Consider the following 17,542-nt stretch of genomic DNA (forward strand, 5'->3'; position numbering starts at 1 on the left):
AAGTAAAATACAAACAGATGGGGCGGTACTGTGAGCAGCGTAGTCCACAGAAACTGCAGTCAGCTTGGTAGGGCTGTTTGCAGCCTAGAACAACCTAAAGAAGGGAAAGAGGGCAAACCCAGACATTCAGGGTTTTTTGTGTGTGTTTTTTTTTTAACTCACAATCTGAGAAACACAAGAGCCCTGGGAAACCATTTAAATTGTGCAAAACCTCTTCTTATGGCATTAAAAATTTTGTGCAAATATAAGCTGAAGAGCTGGGGTCTGCCGGTTCAGTGTTAATTTGAAATCAAATCAAATCTTTCTACAGACTTTAAAATACGTATGTGTAACATTAGCTGGTAGCGTCTTTCCAAGGTACACAACGCATTCTGCAGACCTAAACTAATTAAAGTTTCACAAAATTCACACGAGGCAGGGAGCAAGTAATATGCAGAGGCTTCCACATGGGAAAACAGAAGACCACAAGCTTTCAGCTGGCTAGTCAGAATCATATCAGAATCATTGAAAGACGGAGTCTATAAATAAATAGGCTCTAGTATAACCTCTTTATTTATAGATGGACAGAACCTCTTTATTTATAGATTCAGAGGGGTTAGAAGCTCAAAGTCAGGCTGCTGGTAGGCCCTGTCAGGTATGGAGATCAGGCTTTTTGACTCCTGGGGTCCTCCTCCCAATGCGTGCGTGTACACACACACACACACACACACACACACAAACATACACATACACACACAAACACACAGACATATAAACATACACACACATACACACACATATAAGCATATACACACATATAAACAAACACACAAACACACACACATATAAACATACACACATACACACACACACAGCACAATACCTACCAATTTCTGCTGTGGTGCAGTGGTTTTGTATTTTGTCTCCCACAATAGTGGCTCTTAAATGATAGAACTGGAATATTAATATATCCTAACTTCCATCCAGAGCCCTGCTTTCTCATTTTCTCTGAATCATCTCCCGGGGTGCTTTTTCTCCCCCAAATCACTTTGCCTGTAAGGCATTAATTGTTTGTAGCTTATATCTTTTACCTTTCCATGGACTTCCTAATATTCTTCTTGAATATGTAATTGGAAAACTTTAAACTTAAGGAATATTTTTTCATGGCACTTGTTTAATGTCAATGATAGAACGCACAAATTAGTTTTATTCCACATTTTACATAAATATATATGTGTATTACATATGTACACACACAAATATATAAGGTGTGTGTGTGTATCATTGATCAGGTAATGCTGCCCATTTTGAAGGTTCTAGCTAGGACATGGTCATGTAAAATTCAGATTTTCCCATTTAATTTTTAGCAATCCAAGTAGTTAAGATATTGGTATGTACAGGCCACACGTGCCGTAGCGGACGAGAGAATGGACAGGCCGTGGCCTCACTCCGAGGGGGTCCCCAGTGTGCGAACACCGTGGCCTGTGTAAAGTAGAATTTAACCAGGGCCACGTTCCCACGACAGTGACAAACACTGGTGTACCTATGCCTCGGATCTCGGACAGTGAGAGCCAAATGTGGTCAAAGCTCCTGGACGTGGCACGGAGCCGCACAGAGACCCTATCACAACAACATGGTGCTAGATTTGTAAATTAAGCACAACAGTCAGGCTGTGTAGCCATGGGAGTAAAGGATCTGAAGTCCCTGCCAGTTAACCAGATGTTACCAAAGAAAAGGCATTCGAAAAAGTTGTGATATTTCAGCACTTGGCCAAAAGCAATGATCGTGTTTGTAACCTCCTGCTAGTTAAACTCATTAATAATGTACAGTAATGTGGGTTCCAACTTATACTTAACTGCTCTTCAAAGGGCTACAGTCACATTTACCACTGTTTTAGCTGATGTAGCCGTGATTAATCCACGAAGCAATTATTTTCCAGTGCTTATGGGGGGAGGGCCTTTGAGGAATTTACGATGTCATGTTTACCACCTTCATAGCTTCCGAATCAACTTTAAAGTGAATACATTTTGGTATTTTTTTATCAGTTGCTTAAGTTTACAAAATGTAATTGAAAAGGTTTTGAACAAATGCCAGGCTGTCTTTCTGCTTAATGAAACCTTTTAAAAGAGCAGTTAATCTACTGCCTTGCACTTGTAACCAAGAAGTTGCTAAATTAATTTACTGACAAAGAGAATCAATCACCATAAAAGGTGTTTAAACAATAGTGGGGACTCTGAAGACTAATAAGGGACTGGTATTGGAAGAACATGATTTATTTTATCATCTTGTTTGTGTTGTAACAGGTTAATGGCAGGAACCTCCTTTCAGTTGACTTTGATCGAACAACAAAGACAGAAAAGATCTATGACGACCACCGTAAATTTCTCCTGAGGATCGCCTATGACACGTCAGGGCATCCAACTCTCTGGCTGCCAAGCAGCAAGCTGATGGCCGTCAATGTCACCTATTCATCCACAGGTCAAATTGCCAGCATCCAGCGAGGAACTACCAGCGAGAAAGTAGATTATGACGGACAGGGGAGGATTGTATCTCGGGTCTTTGCTGATGGTAAAACATGGAGTTACACATACTTAGAAAAGGTATGTCTGCACACTAACCATAAAAATAGGGAAGCAATGATTAGTACTTTGCAGCAATCTCCCCGAGCACTACAGCACTACAGGAGGGAAAAAAGTGGCATGTGACTGACTTCCATTTATTATTCTAAGTATCAATATGTAAGTCACATTGGTACAGCCGTGATGAATTTCTGCATTAGCAAAGTAGTTTCTCCTTAGTTAAGTTCTACTATCTGAGCCCCTTTTAAGTGATTGATGCTGTAAACAAACAAGCAATAACACTGTCCACCTGCCAAGCTTATGCATCGATAACATTCACAAATTAGACCTTGGGTATGTAAATCATTTGTAAATAATCTCCATGCTAGTTCTTTCATTTAAGAAAGAGCCTTACGCTAGCATAGTTAAAGCTGTCAGATTCGTGTTGTTGCTGGCAGCGCTTCAACATCACCATGAAAAGCAGATAGAGCCCATGTATGTATTACTAACCAAAAGAGGCGACTTTTCAGAAAGTCACATTTCAGGTACTCTGGCATATCATCTTTTTTCTGCATGTACGAGGCAAGCTTCCTAGCTTAGGCTGTTCCCCATTCTTGAGAACTAGGCACAATACCAAAAGAGACTTAAAGTTACACATGTGCGAAGTGTTAAGTCATACAATACAAGGTTTGGGGTAGTGACTGGGGCCAAGAAGGAATGAAGGTAAAAGAGAAAGGAAGGAAAGAGAAAGGACCCTATATCTGTAATTCTTTCCTTATGAAATATAATCCACCAAAGAGCAGAGTCATGGAATGCTTCATCGGCCTTTCAGATGAACAGCAGCCCTAGAAAATGACTGGGTTTTGAGTTCTGATACTTCTCAAACCTCAGGGCATTCATCACCAGTCACACAACAGCCTGAGTTACAAACTCAGCTCTGAGGTTACTGCCTCTACCCTTACTTCCTTCACACAGAATAACTTTTGCCACCAGAAGCTCCCATCCATATCACTGTGCTCACCTCACACACCTGTTCTTCCGCAGAGGTGCTCTGCACAGCCCCCGAGTCTCAGCCTAACCCCTGCCTGGGAGGCATCTGTCTAATTGTGGATGGCCTGTCTGTGACTGCCCTCCCAGAGAACCAGCTTCAGGTTCCCAGTTCACCGTAGGAGGCCACCTGTCTTCTGGCAGCCTCCCAACTCTGCGATGCTTCCAGGGAGGACCTTACTGGCCAGTCTCTCCTCTTGCAAACCTGCCAAGTGATCTCCATAGAAGACATTCACCCCTCAGACAATGGACTATGCCTGTTAAATGACAGTTTCCCTCCATGCTAACCATCGCACTCAACAGTTAGTCAACTGCTTATATGTTGAGAGACCACAGAGTAAGCCCCTTATACACATACCTTCCTGGGAACAAATCCTGACACCTGGATAATATTTCATCCTCAGACCTAACCAGCCCCAAGACAATTTCTCCCTGAAAAAAACGGAGTGAACCATTGCTTCATTCTAGAACACCTTTCCCAGCTTAAATTAAGTACATTACAGAGTAACAGAAATATAAATATCCAGACCCCCAAAATCGATAGTGATCATAATGTGACTGAAAAATGTTTAAGGGGCTCCAAGAAGCATAGCACTGATGACACCAGCAGTAACTGAGATCACCCTCATGTATCAATGGGAATCAGAAAAGCCCACAATTACTTTCTTGTCATCTCTCCAAAATCCCCAAAATCCACCCAAACTGTCTCCATTCCCTTGCCAGGATAGACACACTAAGCCAAAACATAATCAGAGCAAAACAAGTAATATTTTAATAACTACCATCAGATGTGATTTTAAATGATTGCAAAACTAGGTACTGGTTCCTGTGAATTCAGCAATAGTCCAAGCCCCCTTGGAAGAACACAAACCATTAGGAACAGCACTCAAGGCATTTACTATATGGCCTGCATATAAAAAGTGCCCGAGATATGCTCACAGAGGATACTCCACAGAAGAAGCCTGTCATGCAGACTGCTTTTAAAGATGGTAGACAGTAAAGAGAACAGAATCAGCCTTGGACAAGGGATTAGGCATTTCTATGTCGAAAGCAAAGCGTAAGTCCCAGGAGGGCTGCTGACCTAAGCGTCCTCCCGGTTCTGCCATCTATCCATCTGGTCTAAGAGGGTTTAGAGGAAGCTACTTCAGAGGAACTGCCCATACTCTGTATAACTAGGGAGCTTCCCTTAACCGACTCTCAGGTTGGCCTAATTTATGTCTTTTTGTCTTTCTGCAATTACTTGCAAAATAAGCAAAGTTTACTTTTATTTATGTATTTATTCACTTCACAATGTAGCACCAAAGTAGTATGCAGCCCAAAAACCATTCTTACAGCTCCTGAGGTACAAATCAGATTTGGTACTCACAAAAGGAAATTTCAAAATGTAGATTTTATTGTCATTAACAAATGACATTCTGTCATGCAAGAATTTGCAAACAAAAAACCGTATCTGGGTCCATATTTCTATTAAGGGCATTTACAGCTCACTCACCATGTGATTCATTTAGCAATGTTTCTTGACTTTGATGCTTTATGTACACATCATCCATTTTGGCTAATTTTATATCTCTTCTTCATAAAATAATATTTTGAATGCTTTGCTCCTCCCCCACATTCACTGGAAGAACATGATTTGAGTGGCTCTTCAATCAACTGAGGGGAAAAGCCACCTTACTAAATAATTGCTAATTATGGGTAGCATTGCATTTCCCATATGCTGTTTTCTCCTTGAAATATTGTCTTTAACACAGCTTTACTCGTGCTGCATTATGACTTACCCAAATCCACTGACATTCTGCCGCATGGCTGTGAGTGCCTGGAAAGGAATGGCACAGTCCGGACAGGTAGCACACTATGAATCTTGAGCCACTCATTGCAGAACCCCTCACGATGAAGCATCCAAGCAAATTAGGCAGGGAATCGTTAACAACATGTAAGGTCAAGGACAACTCAATTAAAATGGAAATCATTTTCTCAAGCGGACTGTTTCCATGTATCCACGGTCACTAAGCCTGCTTTTGCTGCCCCCAGTCACAGATACTGGTAACAGTATGTTTTCTCGTTGCAGTCCATGGTTCTTCTGCTTCACAGCCAGCGGCAGTACATCTTTGAGTACGATATGTGGGACCGGCTGTCTGCCATCACCATGCCCAGCGTGGCTCGCCACACCATGCAGACCATCCGATCCGTTGGCTACTACCGCAACATATACAACCCCCCAGAAAGCAATGCCTCTGTCATCACAGACTACAATGAGGAAGGGCTGCTTCTGCAAACGGCTTTCTTGGGTACAAGTCGGAGGGTTTTATTCAAGTATAGAAGGCAGACCAGGCTCTCAGAAATTTTATACGATAGCACAAGAGTCAGTTTTACCTATGATGAAACAGCAGGAGTCCTAAAAACAGTAAACCTCCAGAGTGATGGTTTTATTTGCACCATTAGATACAGGCAAATTGGCCCCTTGATTGACAGACAGATTTTCCGCTTTAGTGAAGATGGGATGGTAAATGCGAGATTTGACTATAGTTATGACAACAGCTTTCGAGTAACCAGCATGCAGGGTGTCATCAATGAAACTCCATTGCCTATTGATCTCTATCAGTTTGATGACATTTCTGGCAAAGTTGAGCAGTTTGGAAAATTTGGAGTTATATATTATGATATTAACCAGATCATCTCCACAGCTGTAATGACTTACACGAAGCACTTTGATGCTCACGGCCGCATCAAGGAAATTCAGTATGAGATCTTCAGGTCACTCATGTACTGGATTACAATTCAATATGATAACATGGGTCGGGTAACAAAAAGAGAGATTAAAATAGGGCCCTTTGCCAACACTACCAAATATGCTTATGAATATGATGTTGATGGACAGCTCCAAACAGTTTATCTAAATGAAAAGATCATGTGGCGTTACAACTATGATCTGAATGGAAACCTCCATTTACTGAACCCAAGTAACAGTGCACGTTTGACACCTCTTCGCTATGACCTGCGTGATAGAATCACTCGACTGGGTGATGTTCAGTATCGGTTGGATGAAGATGGTTTCCTGCGTCAAAGGGGCACAGAGATCTTTGAGTATAGTTCCAAAGGGCTTCTAACTCGAGTTTACAGTAAAGGCAGTGGCTGGACAGTGATCTATCGTTACGATGGCCTGGGAAGGCGTGTTTCTAGCAAAACCAGTTTAGGACAGCACTTACAGTTTTTTTATGCTGACCTAACTTATCCCACTAGGATAACTCATGTCTACAACCATTCAAGTTCAGAAATTACCTCCCTCTATTATGATCTCCAAGGACATCTTTTTGCCATGGAAATTAGCAGTGGGGATGAATTCTACATTGCATCAGATAACACAGGGACACCACTGGCTGTTTTCAGTAGCAATGGGCTTATGCTAAAACAGATTCAGTATACCGCATATGGTGAAATCTATTTTGACTCCAATATTGACTTTCAACTGGTAATTGGATTTCATGGTGGCTTGTATGACCCACTCACAAAATTAATCCACTTCGGAGAAAGAGATTATGACATTTTGGCAGGACGATGGACAACACCTGACATAGAAATCTGGAAGAGAATTGGCAAGGACCCAGCTCCTTTCAACCTGTATATGTTTAGGAATAACAACCCTGCAAGCAAAATCCATGATGTGAAAGACTATATCACAGGTAAGCACAATTCTTTTTTCCTTTCCAAGTACTGAATTACTTTAATCACTAGGTTAATACACAAAATAACTGGAGTTGCTTTTTTTAACTTCACACTTTACACAAGCAAAAATCAAATGCCTAACCTCTTAAATGTAGTTATTTCTCTATGGAACCACATGGAAACCACAAAGGGAAACTGAGACATAGTTTGTTAACTTCCTATTCTGCCTGCCAGTGCCCAAGGCCACAATTTTCTGAAATGACATGGAATCCAGCCACTTAAGGGAACTGACATGGAAGTGCAAAAAAACTGATGAACTTGGATAGATATAGATGTCAGAGGGGCAATAGATTGGGGGAGGGGGTTATCACTTTGTGAGGGGTAAAATGTCTATCACATTGTTTTGTACACCTGAAAATAATTTTTTTTTAAAAAACTGCTGAACTTGGGAGTCCCCAAATTAGTTACAATCTCAACTCCTCTCCTATAAGTTTCGTAGCTTTGTAGACAAGTCATGTTAATTTTTTTTAGTCTGTTTCCTTTGACATAAAATGGGGATGATCATGTCGCCCTAATGGTATAAAATACAGTAATGTATGCAGTTCTGGTTTAAATAATAACTACCTTACAAATGTGTAACATTGGTTTTTCCTTTATGCTTGTGCAAAGTTCTAATGGAGAGAATCAGTGTGAAACACATCACAACACTGTGGCTCACCATTTCATCCCTGGGGGATGTTTAACTCCCTTTCACCGCCGTCACCTCAGGACAATAAAGGAACAGTTTCTCCCATCAGTTGCTTAGCTAATGTGTCCTCAGTTCTAGCCTCTTATACTACCGACTTCATTGCCATTTAGTGCAGTTCTGACACTACGAACAGCCACTAATTATCCTGCCAATATGGGGTAATTTTCAGGGTACAGATTTAAGATCTTTCCAAGTTTAGTGCATGATCTAATTTAAAACATCAGATCCCACTTCTGCCACCACAGAACCACCAGGATGTGAAACAGATAAGGTCCTAGCAAGCACTACTCTCAGTCCCTTTAGTTAGTGGACTCCTTCACTCATCCTCTACTCCAGGGACTCTGAATCTTTCTGCTTCCACGTCTCAGTCCTGAACTACACTGCCATAATTGACCTCTTTACTACATCTATTTCCTGGAGGAAGGTTCCTTCCTGTTTTCTTTTTTGTTTTTGTTTTTGGTTTGGTTTGGTTTGCTGATTTTCTATTCTGTTTGGTTTTGGCTTGTGTTAGACAGATGCTCCTTCAGGCTGTCTCTTTTCTTGCTCAATATTTGAGGCATACCAAGATGTCTGTTTTCTCATTTGTCCATACAGCTCTCAAAGTGCTGCCCTCTGTTGATTTCACATCTGCCTCCTGCTTTTACAGACTTCCTAAAGCTTTTCATAGCTCTCTTCCATGTGAACCAGCTGAAAGTCCATTCTTTCAGTATCATAATTCAGAAACACCCTTATGGCATTATCCTTCTGGGTTTTTCAGTACACATCTGCATTCAAGTGCCATTATTTTGGCAATACTTTTCAATACTTAGACCCTCTGGTTTTCACTGTTACAGACATTGTTCACAGTAGGAGAACACTTGCCCTCAATACTCCACCATTCATGGAAAGAATTTTCTCCAAAACACAAGACAGATACATACATAGGTACAAAGATATATAGATATAGATCACTTTCTATCCTACATGATGAACTTGGGGTTTCTCTCTCACCACCACCACCACCACCACCACCACCACCACCACCGCCTCCCTCCATTTAAAAGAGGGAGAGAAATACCACTGATTTTAGAGTCATATGGTGTCTGGACAAAGGACCTGCAGCCTGGCGATAAGGTGAGAGTTTGTGCCCTAGAGAAGGAAATAGGAAACAGTGGCTCTCCATCATTCTGACAAGTAGTTTACCACTCGTTATTTAAGAGGTGTTGATGGGGCTGAATGAAAGGCCGGGAAAGCCCACAGCTCCTGAATTCATCCTCTCCTAGCTATGTGGACTGCAGGGAATGCCGTAGCAGCATTTTCTGAAAAACATCAAAAGAGAGATGGAACAGCATAAAATATATTAGGTGAAATGCAATTTCAAATTTTCCAGCAATGTGCTTAATATATAAAATAATCTACACCCAACTGTACTCATAAAGCTGCAAGCCTGCTGAGTAGTTCTGTAACATTATAACCTCCAGAATAGAATGAAAGCCTTATTCTGAGCTTAATGGCTTTTGGAGTCACATGGCAATATTTTAAAATACCATTTTAAAGGTTTCCAGGTTCTTTCCCCAAAAAGTTTGTCTCCACCTGTGCACAGTGAGCCTTTGAAGTCCTGATGGTAATCAGAAATTCTGTGCCCTTGGCCAGTTTACCAGTTTTCAGCATTCATCATTGATTAAGAATCAACTGTTATTTTAATACTCACAATTTAATAGAAAATGGGTTGTGGAACTCTGCATATCCTTGGCAGTCACTTTTAAAAGCTAGTAATACACTTCTATTTAAGATCAGCCTTTACTAACTACAAAACAAATTTCATTTGTTTTTAACCACTGTGGCTCTTTCCTGCTGCTATGCATTATTATTGCCTTTTTTTAATCACTATTACACAAGTTGCAACTTGGCACACACAACAGTTTATCCAGTCTGTCTAAGTGATTATTACTCGGTATTTTCTGTAGCCTTTGCCATAGTTCTGCTATTGAGGTTATTGTCTTCATGTCTAAAAATAGAGAGTAGGTTTTAAATTGTAGGATAGAGGCAAACACGTGCTCTGTTTTGGGTTAATATTTGTGAATTTGGGGTTTTCTTTAAGGTAAGAATTTAAACTTATGAAAGCACAGAACAAACTCTAACCCCTTTCATTTGGAACATTCTTCTCCTAGATGTTAACAGCTGGCTGGTGACATTTGGCTTCCATCTGCACAATGCTATTCCTGGATTCCCTGTTCCCAAATTTGATTTAACAGAGCCTTCTTACGAACTTGTGAAGAGTCAGCAGTGGGATGATATACCGGTAAGAAACAATAAACAAAACTATGAAAACGTGATAAATTGCTTACTTGTGTCTTGTTTACCCATATTTAATCAAACTACCCTGTGAAAACTGTACCAAAAAGAGTTTTTAATGTTTTGAAACCTCTTTTCAGGAAAACGCAACACTTCCTTCTGCAGTTCTGTTCAGCAAACCAGGGGCCTATGAAACAGGCCTAAATCTGTTTTTAGTGATGCTAATAAAAACATAGAAAGACATTATCAAAAGGCAGTAAAATGCAGAAGCTCATTTTTTAGTGCAGAGTTTCTACAAAGAACCCCATGAACCCACACCTATGGCCCTTGGGACCTGAAAGCAAAGATACAATAAACAGAAGGGCAGGGAATCCATATTACAAATTAGCAGCCCACAAACAATGCCACAAAGTTCACCTTTTTAAAAATATTAAGTGTTTCATGGAAAACAATTAAAAGTGAAAATAAAATGTCCTCTGGTAAGGCTGCCGCTACAACTAGGTGTTTATGGAATTTTCCAGAAAAAAAAAGAAAACACTTCATGAGGCCTGTAACTGTTCTGAGAAACATAAGAAAAAAATGGAAAATTGCAAAGTCAAAGCTGCCATTTTAGAAAATGGTACTTTTAATTCCCACACTTCAGAGATCAGAAAGGAATGCACAACAAAACACTAGAATTTCTAGCTTAAAGCAAGAATAATTAAAGATCAAGAAATTGGGTTACCCCATGATAATAAGAGAGTGCAGTTTTTTAGATTAATTTCCCCCCCCTCAAGCAACTTCCTATAATTTCAATGAATACAAAAAGGCACCATGGCTAAAACACACACACACACACACACAAACACACACATACACAGTATATATAGTGTCAATACCTGTTTTCTGGTACATGTTTCATAACATAAAATTCCTTTTCCAGATGTCATCTTTACATTTAAAAATGCAAAACCCATCAAGTTTCCACAGTCTCGGAGCCATTTATCATTTCTAATTGCAAATATATCTACACTGATAAAGTGCCATGAAGACATACTGGTTTTCTGATGCATTTGAACAAGCACATCCTAATTGTGTATGACTTTCCAACATGTCTGAAAACATTTAAGTCTTTCTGTACAAATGGACTTGCCAACTTTGTTCCTAGGCAGCTTTTTAAATACCGTTCACGTTCTCTGTCAAGAGACACACACCATAAGGACAGCTTAGGGAATCGCCAGCAAAGACATTGAGGCCACCCCAAGTGCGGAAAAACAAATGTTTCTTTCACTGCTGCAAATGAAACAGATGTTTCCATTTGGGAAACACTGGCCAGACAAACATCTGGTAGTATAAGAAATGGCTGTTAAGATGCCCCCAATTTAAAACATTAGCCAATGTAGATGGTTGCACTGTCCCTAGGTCTCCAAAAAAATACGTGTTTTCCCAAAGTAGTAAATACTCATCTCCCGCTGTCCCACTGTGCACTCATCCTTGCACGTTTCAGTTCTGCAGTTATACTAGCGAAATTCAGTTGAAAACTGTGTTCACCAGGAGAGGGTACAGAGTTTACTTAAAGTACAGGCACTTCAAAGCATATAAAGTGGGTTGCAGTGATCCCACCCTGAGCACCCGGAGCCTTTCAAATCCTTCTGTGTTTGCTGCTTTCTCCTCAGCCTCCCATGGAGAAAGCTGCTGGCATGAAGGACTTGATAAGCTGAGTTCCCTAAATGGGGTGGACGCGGGAAAAGGGCATCTAGCAATTGAAAGAGAAAAGCTAAAAACATGAATATTTTGCACACGTTAGAAACTAAAAAGCTCTGAACTTGGAGTTACTTCCGTTTCAAAACACATTTGGATCAGCTTGAGGGGAGGGCATCCCTGAGTGCATTCCTCCACCCAGGGTTTTCTAAGCCTTTTCATCTCTAAAGAACCGATGAAGGTTTTAATAAATGCCTTGGAGCTCTGCAACGAAGCCCCCCTCCTTTTCTTCTTCTTCTTTTTTTTTTTTTTTTCCTTTTTTTTCTTTTTCTTTGGTCAGGCCTGGGAGCGCCGCCAGGAAGCCGGGTTCCCGGCGACCAAGAGCTACAGCTGTTCTCTCAACCACCCCCTGTTCTGTTTCGCTTTTCTAGCCCATTTTTGGAGTCCAGCAACAAGTGGCGAGGCAGGCCAAAGCCTTCCTGTCCCTGGGGAAGATGGCAGAGGTCCAGGTGAGCCGACGCAAGGGCGGCGGCGCGCAGTCGTGGCTGTGGTTCGCCACCGTCAAGTCACTGATCGGAAAAGGCGTCATGCTGGCCGTCAGCCAGGGCCGCGTGCAGACCAACGTGCTCAACATCGCCAACGAGGACTGCATCAAGGTGGCGGCCGTGCTCAACAACGCCTTCTACCTGGAGAACCTGCACTTCACCATCGAGGGCAAGGACACGCACTACTTCATTAAGACCAGCACGCCCGAGAGCGACCTGGGCACGCTGCGGCTGACCAGCGGACGCAAGGCTCTGGAGAATGGCATCAACGTGACCGTGTCGCAGTCCACGACCGTGGTCAACGGCAGGACTCGCAGGTTCGCCGACGTGGAGATGCAGTTCGGCGCGCTGGCGCTGCACGTGCGCTACGGCATGACGCTGGACGAGGAGAAGGCGCGCATCCTGGAGCAGGCGCGGCAGCGCGCGCTCGCCCGGGCCTGGGCGCGCGAGCAGCAGCGCGTGCGCGACGGCGAGGAGGGCGCGCGCCTCTGGACGGAGGGCGAGAAGCGGCAGCTGCTGAGCGCCGGCAAGGTGCAGGGCTACGACGGTTACTACGTGCTGTCGGTGGAGCAGTACCCAGAGCTGGCCGACAGCGCCAACAACATCCAGTTCCTGCGGCAGAGCGAGATTGGCAAGAGGTAACCCCGCCCCCGCGGGGACGGGGATGGCGGGGCGCCGCGCGTCCCGCAAGCCTAACCCCACTTTGCTCAGATTTGTCTGTAGCACAATCCGACTTGGACTCTCCGACACAGAAGAGCCTTCCACGAGAATGATACCGCTGTTTAAAAAAAATCCACGAATAAACAAAAAAAAAAAACCTTTTTCTGAATGACCTTAAAGGTGATCGGCTTTAAAGAATATGTTTACATATGCATATCGCTGCACTCAGTTGGACTGAAAGTATTAAAAGGAAAAAATAAAGGAAAAAAGGCCTAAACGTTTTGCTCTGGGCCATCTGTTCCTTTGAGGCACTGTATTTAACGAAGGTAAAAAATGCCTACAGAGTTTCCAAATATTACCGAATTGTCGACCTTTGCTTACAAGAAGTAGTCTCTGCATAGGATGTGATAGATATCTCTGTTAATTTTAAAATGTGGGGCGAAATTACAGTTTATAGACAACCCAACTGCTTTCCCTGTGCTGCTTTGTAAAAGGACATTGGCACAAGTGACTTCTGCTCCGTGTGGATTTCATGATGCATTTTACAATGAATGCTATCATGGTTTGCCTGGGGGGGGGGGGGGGGGACTGGCAAATACAATCCTTGTCACTGATAAGCAAAGGAACCCCTGATTTTTTTGTAAATTATGTGAGACAAGTTGTTTATGGATTTTTATATGAATTACAATTTACTGTACATCAAATATTAGTCTCAGAGGAGTTAATTTATGTAAAGTGTTTAAAAAGTTTATACTTAAAAATAAAATGATAAAAACATGTGAACTGTGTGATTTTTTAAAAGGACTGCACCTTTTGTTATCTGTTATAGCTGTACAGTATAAATTATTATATTGTAGAGATATAACGACTTATGCCTATAATGTCCAAAAGTGTTAATATTTTTGTATTAGGTTGAAAATGTGCAAGTTTCTATCACTAGATGGATAGGACAGTGCAATCCTAGTGGGTGGCTAATTAGAGAACTGCTCCTTTCTCTTCCTTCTTTTTCTCATCAGGCCAGTGTCCTCACCAAAATCAACCAAGAGGCACAGTATAAAACTAAGGCTGGTGGAATGTAACTGGAAGGTATGGAAAAAAAACAAAACAGGGGGCAGGAGGGTTTCTCCAGCCCTCTGTCGGCCCTAAAATTCAATGGGGAGTTGATATAAATAACCACAGGGTTTTTATTGTTCCCTTTCCTTGAAGCTCCATTTCCTGATGGAGGAGAGAGACCATATCAGATGCTTGGGGAAACTGTGAGAAGGAAAGGATCTGATGTAGTCATGACCGTAAACATGTGTCTTAAGATCTAGGGAAGATAGCAGAAACCCAGCAGTGGTGAGAGAGCCAGATGGAATAGGTCAGGGTCACTCTGCTAGTCTTGGGTTTGGAACCTCGGGTCACCAAGAGGGACAAAAAAGGGAGACAAAAACTCCTGTAAGCCCACACGACCCAAACATCTTGGGAGATGGTTTTGAATGGCAGCTTCTGCTCTGTCGGGAAGCCGAGGGTAGCAGATCCAGCTGGAAGTGAATTGACAGCCGTGCCCTCCTGCACGCGTGCGCGGGACCCAGCACAGCCGCCATCTGCACTTCTGTGTCGGCTCAGCAGCTCTCGCAAATCTCTTTCGTGAACACTAAATGCAGCCACAAAAATATTTTTAGAAAATATTTCTCAGTTCATTGAGCTATAGTACACACTGTTTTCCTCTATGTATAATGGTGATAAAATATAGCAAGTGAACATGTCGTAAATATAAAGGTTCAAGTGATGTATTGAAAATAATTTTCTAACTGCTTTGTATGTATCACATACTCTAAATTGCACAGTAGGCGTGTTTATTAAACAGATTGGCTGGGAAAGTTTCAAAATAGCTACTGAATTTACAGTATCAGTGCTATTACTGTCTTTGTGTATTTGGTAGAGCATACCGAAGTAATTAATCTTCTAATGAATGCTGATATTTTATTAGAATGAAAGCACAGATTAGCATTAATATTTTTTATCCTGGAAATCCTTTGGCAAGTATTATGAAGCCCAAATTTAGAAAACTATGAGATTTCAAAGAACATAAACATGGCTCTGTTTTACATTTTATTTTTTAACTGTTAACTTAGGTGTTTGCAGTTCTGTTCGATGGAATTTCTGCAGGACTGTATTTAGCATGCTGTAAGTACTTTTGGTTGAAATAGGCTCTGAGTCTAAATTCTCAGAAATGTTTCTGATGTCTTGACATGAAAAGCTTGTACCACATGACAGAAGTGAAATCATAGTTTACCCTCTTCTCGACATGGACTGGACCTTTACACTGGCACCAATAACTAACAGACCTAGAGTATCTCCTGGTGCTTATTTTAGACAAAGTCAAATCAACCCAATTAGTGTCTTGTTAGTAAGTATAATGAGCCTATTTCTTTCTAAAAAGACTTGTGATCTGGACATGCTTTTACAAGAAATAGTGACCTTGGGGAATATGTAAACAAAAGACCTTTTTCTAAGAGTTGGGGGGATAGGGGACTGTATAATGAAAAGAATTAGCTTACAAAAAAAGAAATTGATATTCAAAGTATTTTAGGCAAAGCCAGTCAAAATGCTTTCATGATATTTTGAGATGTAAATTTTGTCTGATTTGTATTGTTCTTTTCATTTGCCTTCTTAACTTTATATGTGACCTGAATTTTCCATAACTTGATGACTATAGATTGCATCTAGGCATTCCAATAAAAGCCAACCCAATGTGTGTGTGTTTATTTATTTTTCTTTAATCTTGGGCTAGCCAGCGTTGCTTTTGCGTGTTAGCGTGAAGGATGCAAATACATACAGTTGTTGGGGTATTGATTCATCTGCAACCCAGTTGGTAATATCTTTTATTTTTTTTATTTCTGTGTCCACTGGCCAGACTGCCAGCTCAGCAGTGTGCACTTCACAGGGGACTCTCCCAAGGCCTACTTTAGAAGAACCTTAAATACACCCCCACAAAGACAAACATTGTCACTGTAAAAAATTTAAAAAAAATAAACACTGCCCATTACTACTCGAAAGCAGGCCTCATTCCTGTGATCCTGGCAATAAGTGCTTAATTAAAACACTTGATTAGAATAATCATTTCGGGCCTGATAGGCTCCCAGCCTCCTGGAGATGACTAACTCTACATCGAGACCAGCAGATTAGGGGGTGCTTGGTTCAGCAATTCCAGGCTGGCAGGCTAGGGCTTTGATTTCAGTCTGAAAAGGCAGGCTTCATCATACTTGCCTTGTAATGACAACCTCAACTTGATAACATGTTGATCCAACAAGAATCAGGTCACTCCACTTGGCAAACTGGGCTATTTTTTTCTCTTCGAATTAGAATTCAACACGCTCAAACCAGGGAAATCCAGAAAAACATACAAGTCAGTACTTTCATTTTCTATACTGCTTCCCTTAAAAGTAATGTCTGAACAAATGCAAAGAAAAACACTGTACACATAGGTAAAAATTGTCGCTTAAAAGTGAATTTTCTGTGTCTGGGGTATATTGCTGCCACATCCTGTGAGATTTGCATTCATCTGATGACATTCATCACACATTACTAGTTGCAAGTGGTTTTAAGGGCTGGACCTGAACATAAGTCCAACACCCGACTATAAACACCTCAGATCGACCCCAGTCCCCAAACACTTTCAAAGAGAGACTTGTGCTTTTGATGCACTCTCAAACCATGCCCACTGCTCCCTCTGGTCACCATCTTTTCTTTTATCCTGGCCTGCTCCTAAATGAAGCTGTTTCTCGGGTTGACCAGCAAATCAGCTGAAGTGCTTTTGAAATGGAGGACTCCAAACGAGAGAGTCAGGAAGGCACTGATCCTCACCGTGCTCTGTCTGGCAAAACCATCTTCGCAGCACTGACAGCAGCTCCCTTGCTATAGCACAGTGGAGGAGGAGGAGGTCCCCTGGGACCAAGAACTGCCCCCACCCACCTTGGGTGCCATTTGAACTCCTGCAGAGCAGAGAAGCCCATCCCTGGGAAGCCTTGAAGGGCAGCATAGCTCCTACCCCTTCTACAAATACCCAGATCGGCCCCACTTTCCCTCAGAGGAGTGAGCTGATTCCAGCACCCAGTCTGTGAAATGTATCAGAGTCTCGCAGCTGGAGCTAGAAGGGACTTACAGAACTTTGGGCGATTGTGCAGGTTCACAGAAGTGGCTCAAGCCAAGGTGAGCAGAGATGCTATACCAGCAAGTACCTACCACTTCATCATATAGTCTCCTAAGAACACTTCCCAGGAAGGTACTGGGGACACTCCCTACCACGCTCATTCCCTCTGAGCACTTAGTCTTTCCAAAGCTGCCGTCATGTAGAGTCATGATGTGTCTCCATGATGTAAAAATGTCCCAGATTCACTAACAGG

General features: G+C 41.9%; 1 protein-coding gene across 19 annotated transcripts in view; it reads left to right on the forward strand.

The window, feature by feature from the left end:
* Nucleotides 1–15,894, forward strand: part of TENM3 (teneurin transmembrane protein 3) — a 2,441,918-nt gene extending 2,426,024 nt beyond the window's left edge. For all 19 annotated transcript variants that reach the window (XM_088793202.1, XM_088793205.1, XM_088793208.1 and 16 more), the window contains 4 exons: nt 2,283–2,579; nt 5,653–7,264; nt 10,146–10,276; nt 12,381–15,894. In XM_088793202.1, coding sequence (XP_088649328.1) covers nt 2,283–2,579; nt 5,653–7,264; nt 10,146–10,276; nt 12,381–13,136 — 2,796 coding nt within the window. In that variant the 3' untranslated portion in view covers nt 13,137–15,894. The remainder of the gene's footprint in view (nt 1–2,282; nt 2,580–5,652; nt 7,265–10,145; nt 10,277–12,380) is intronic.
* The last annotated feature ends 1,648 nt before the right edge of the window (nt 15,895–17,542 follow it).

Source organism: Rhinolophus sinicus, chromosome 16 (assembly GCF_057876585.1).
Source record: "Rhinolophus sinicus isolate RSI-liver-muscle chromosome 16, RSI-T2T, whole genome shotgun sequence".
Taxonomy (NCBI): Eukaryota; Metazoa; Chordata; class Mammalia; order Chiroptera; family Rhinolophidae; genus Rhinolophus; species Rhinolophus sinicus.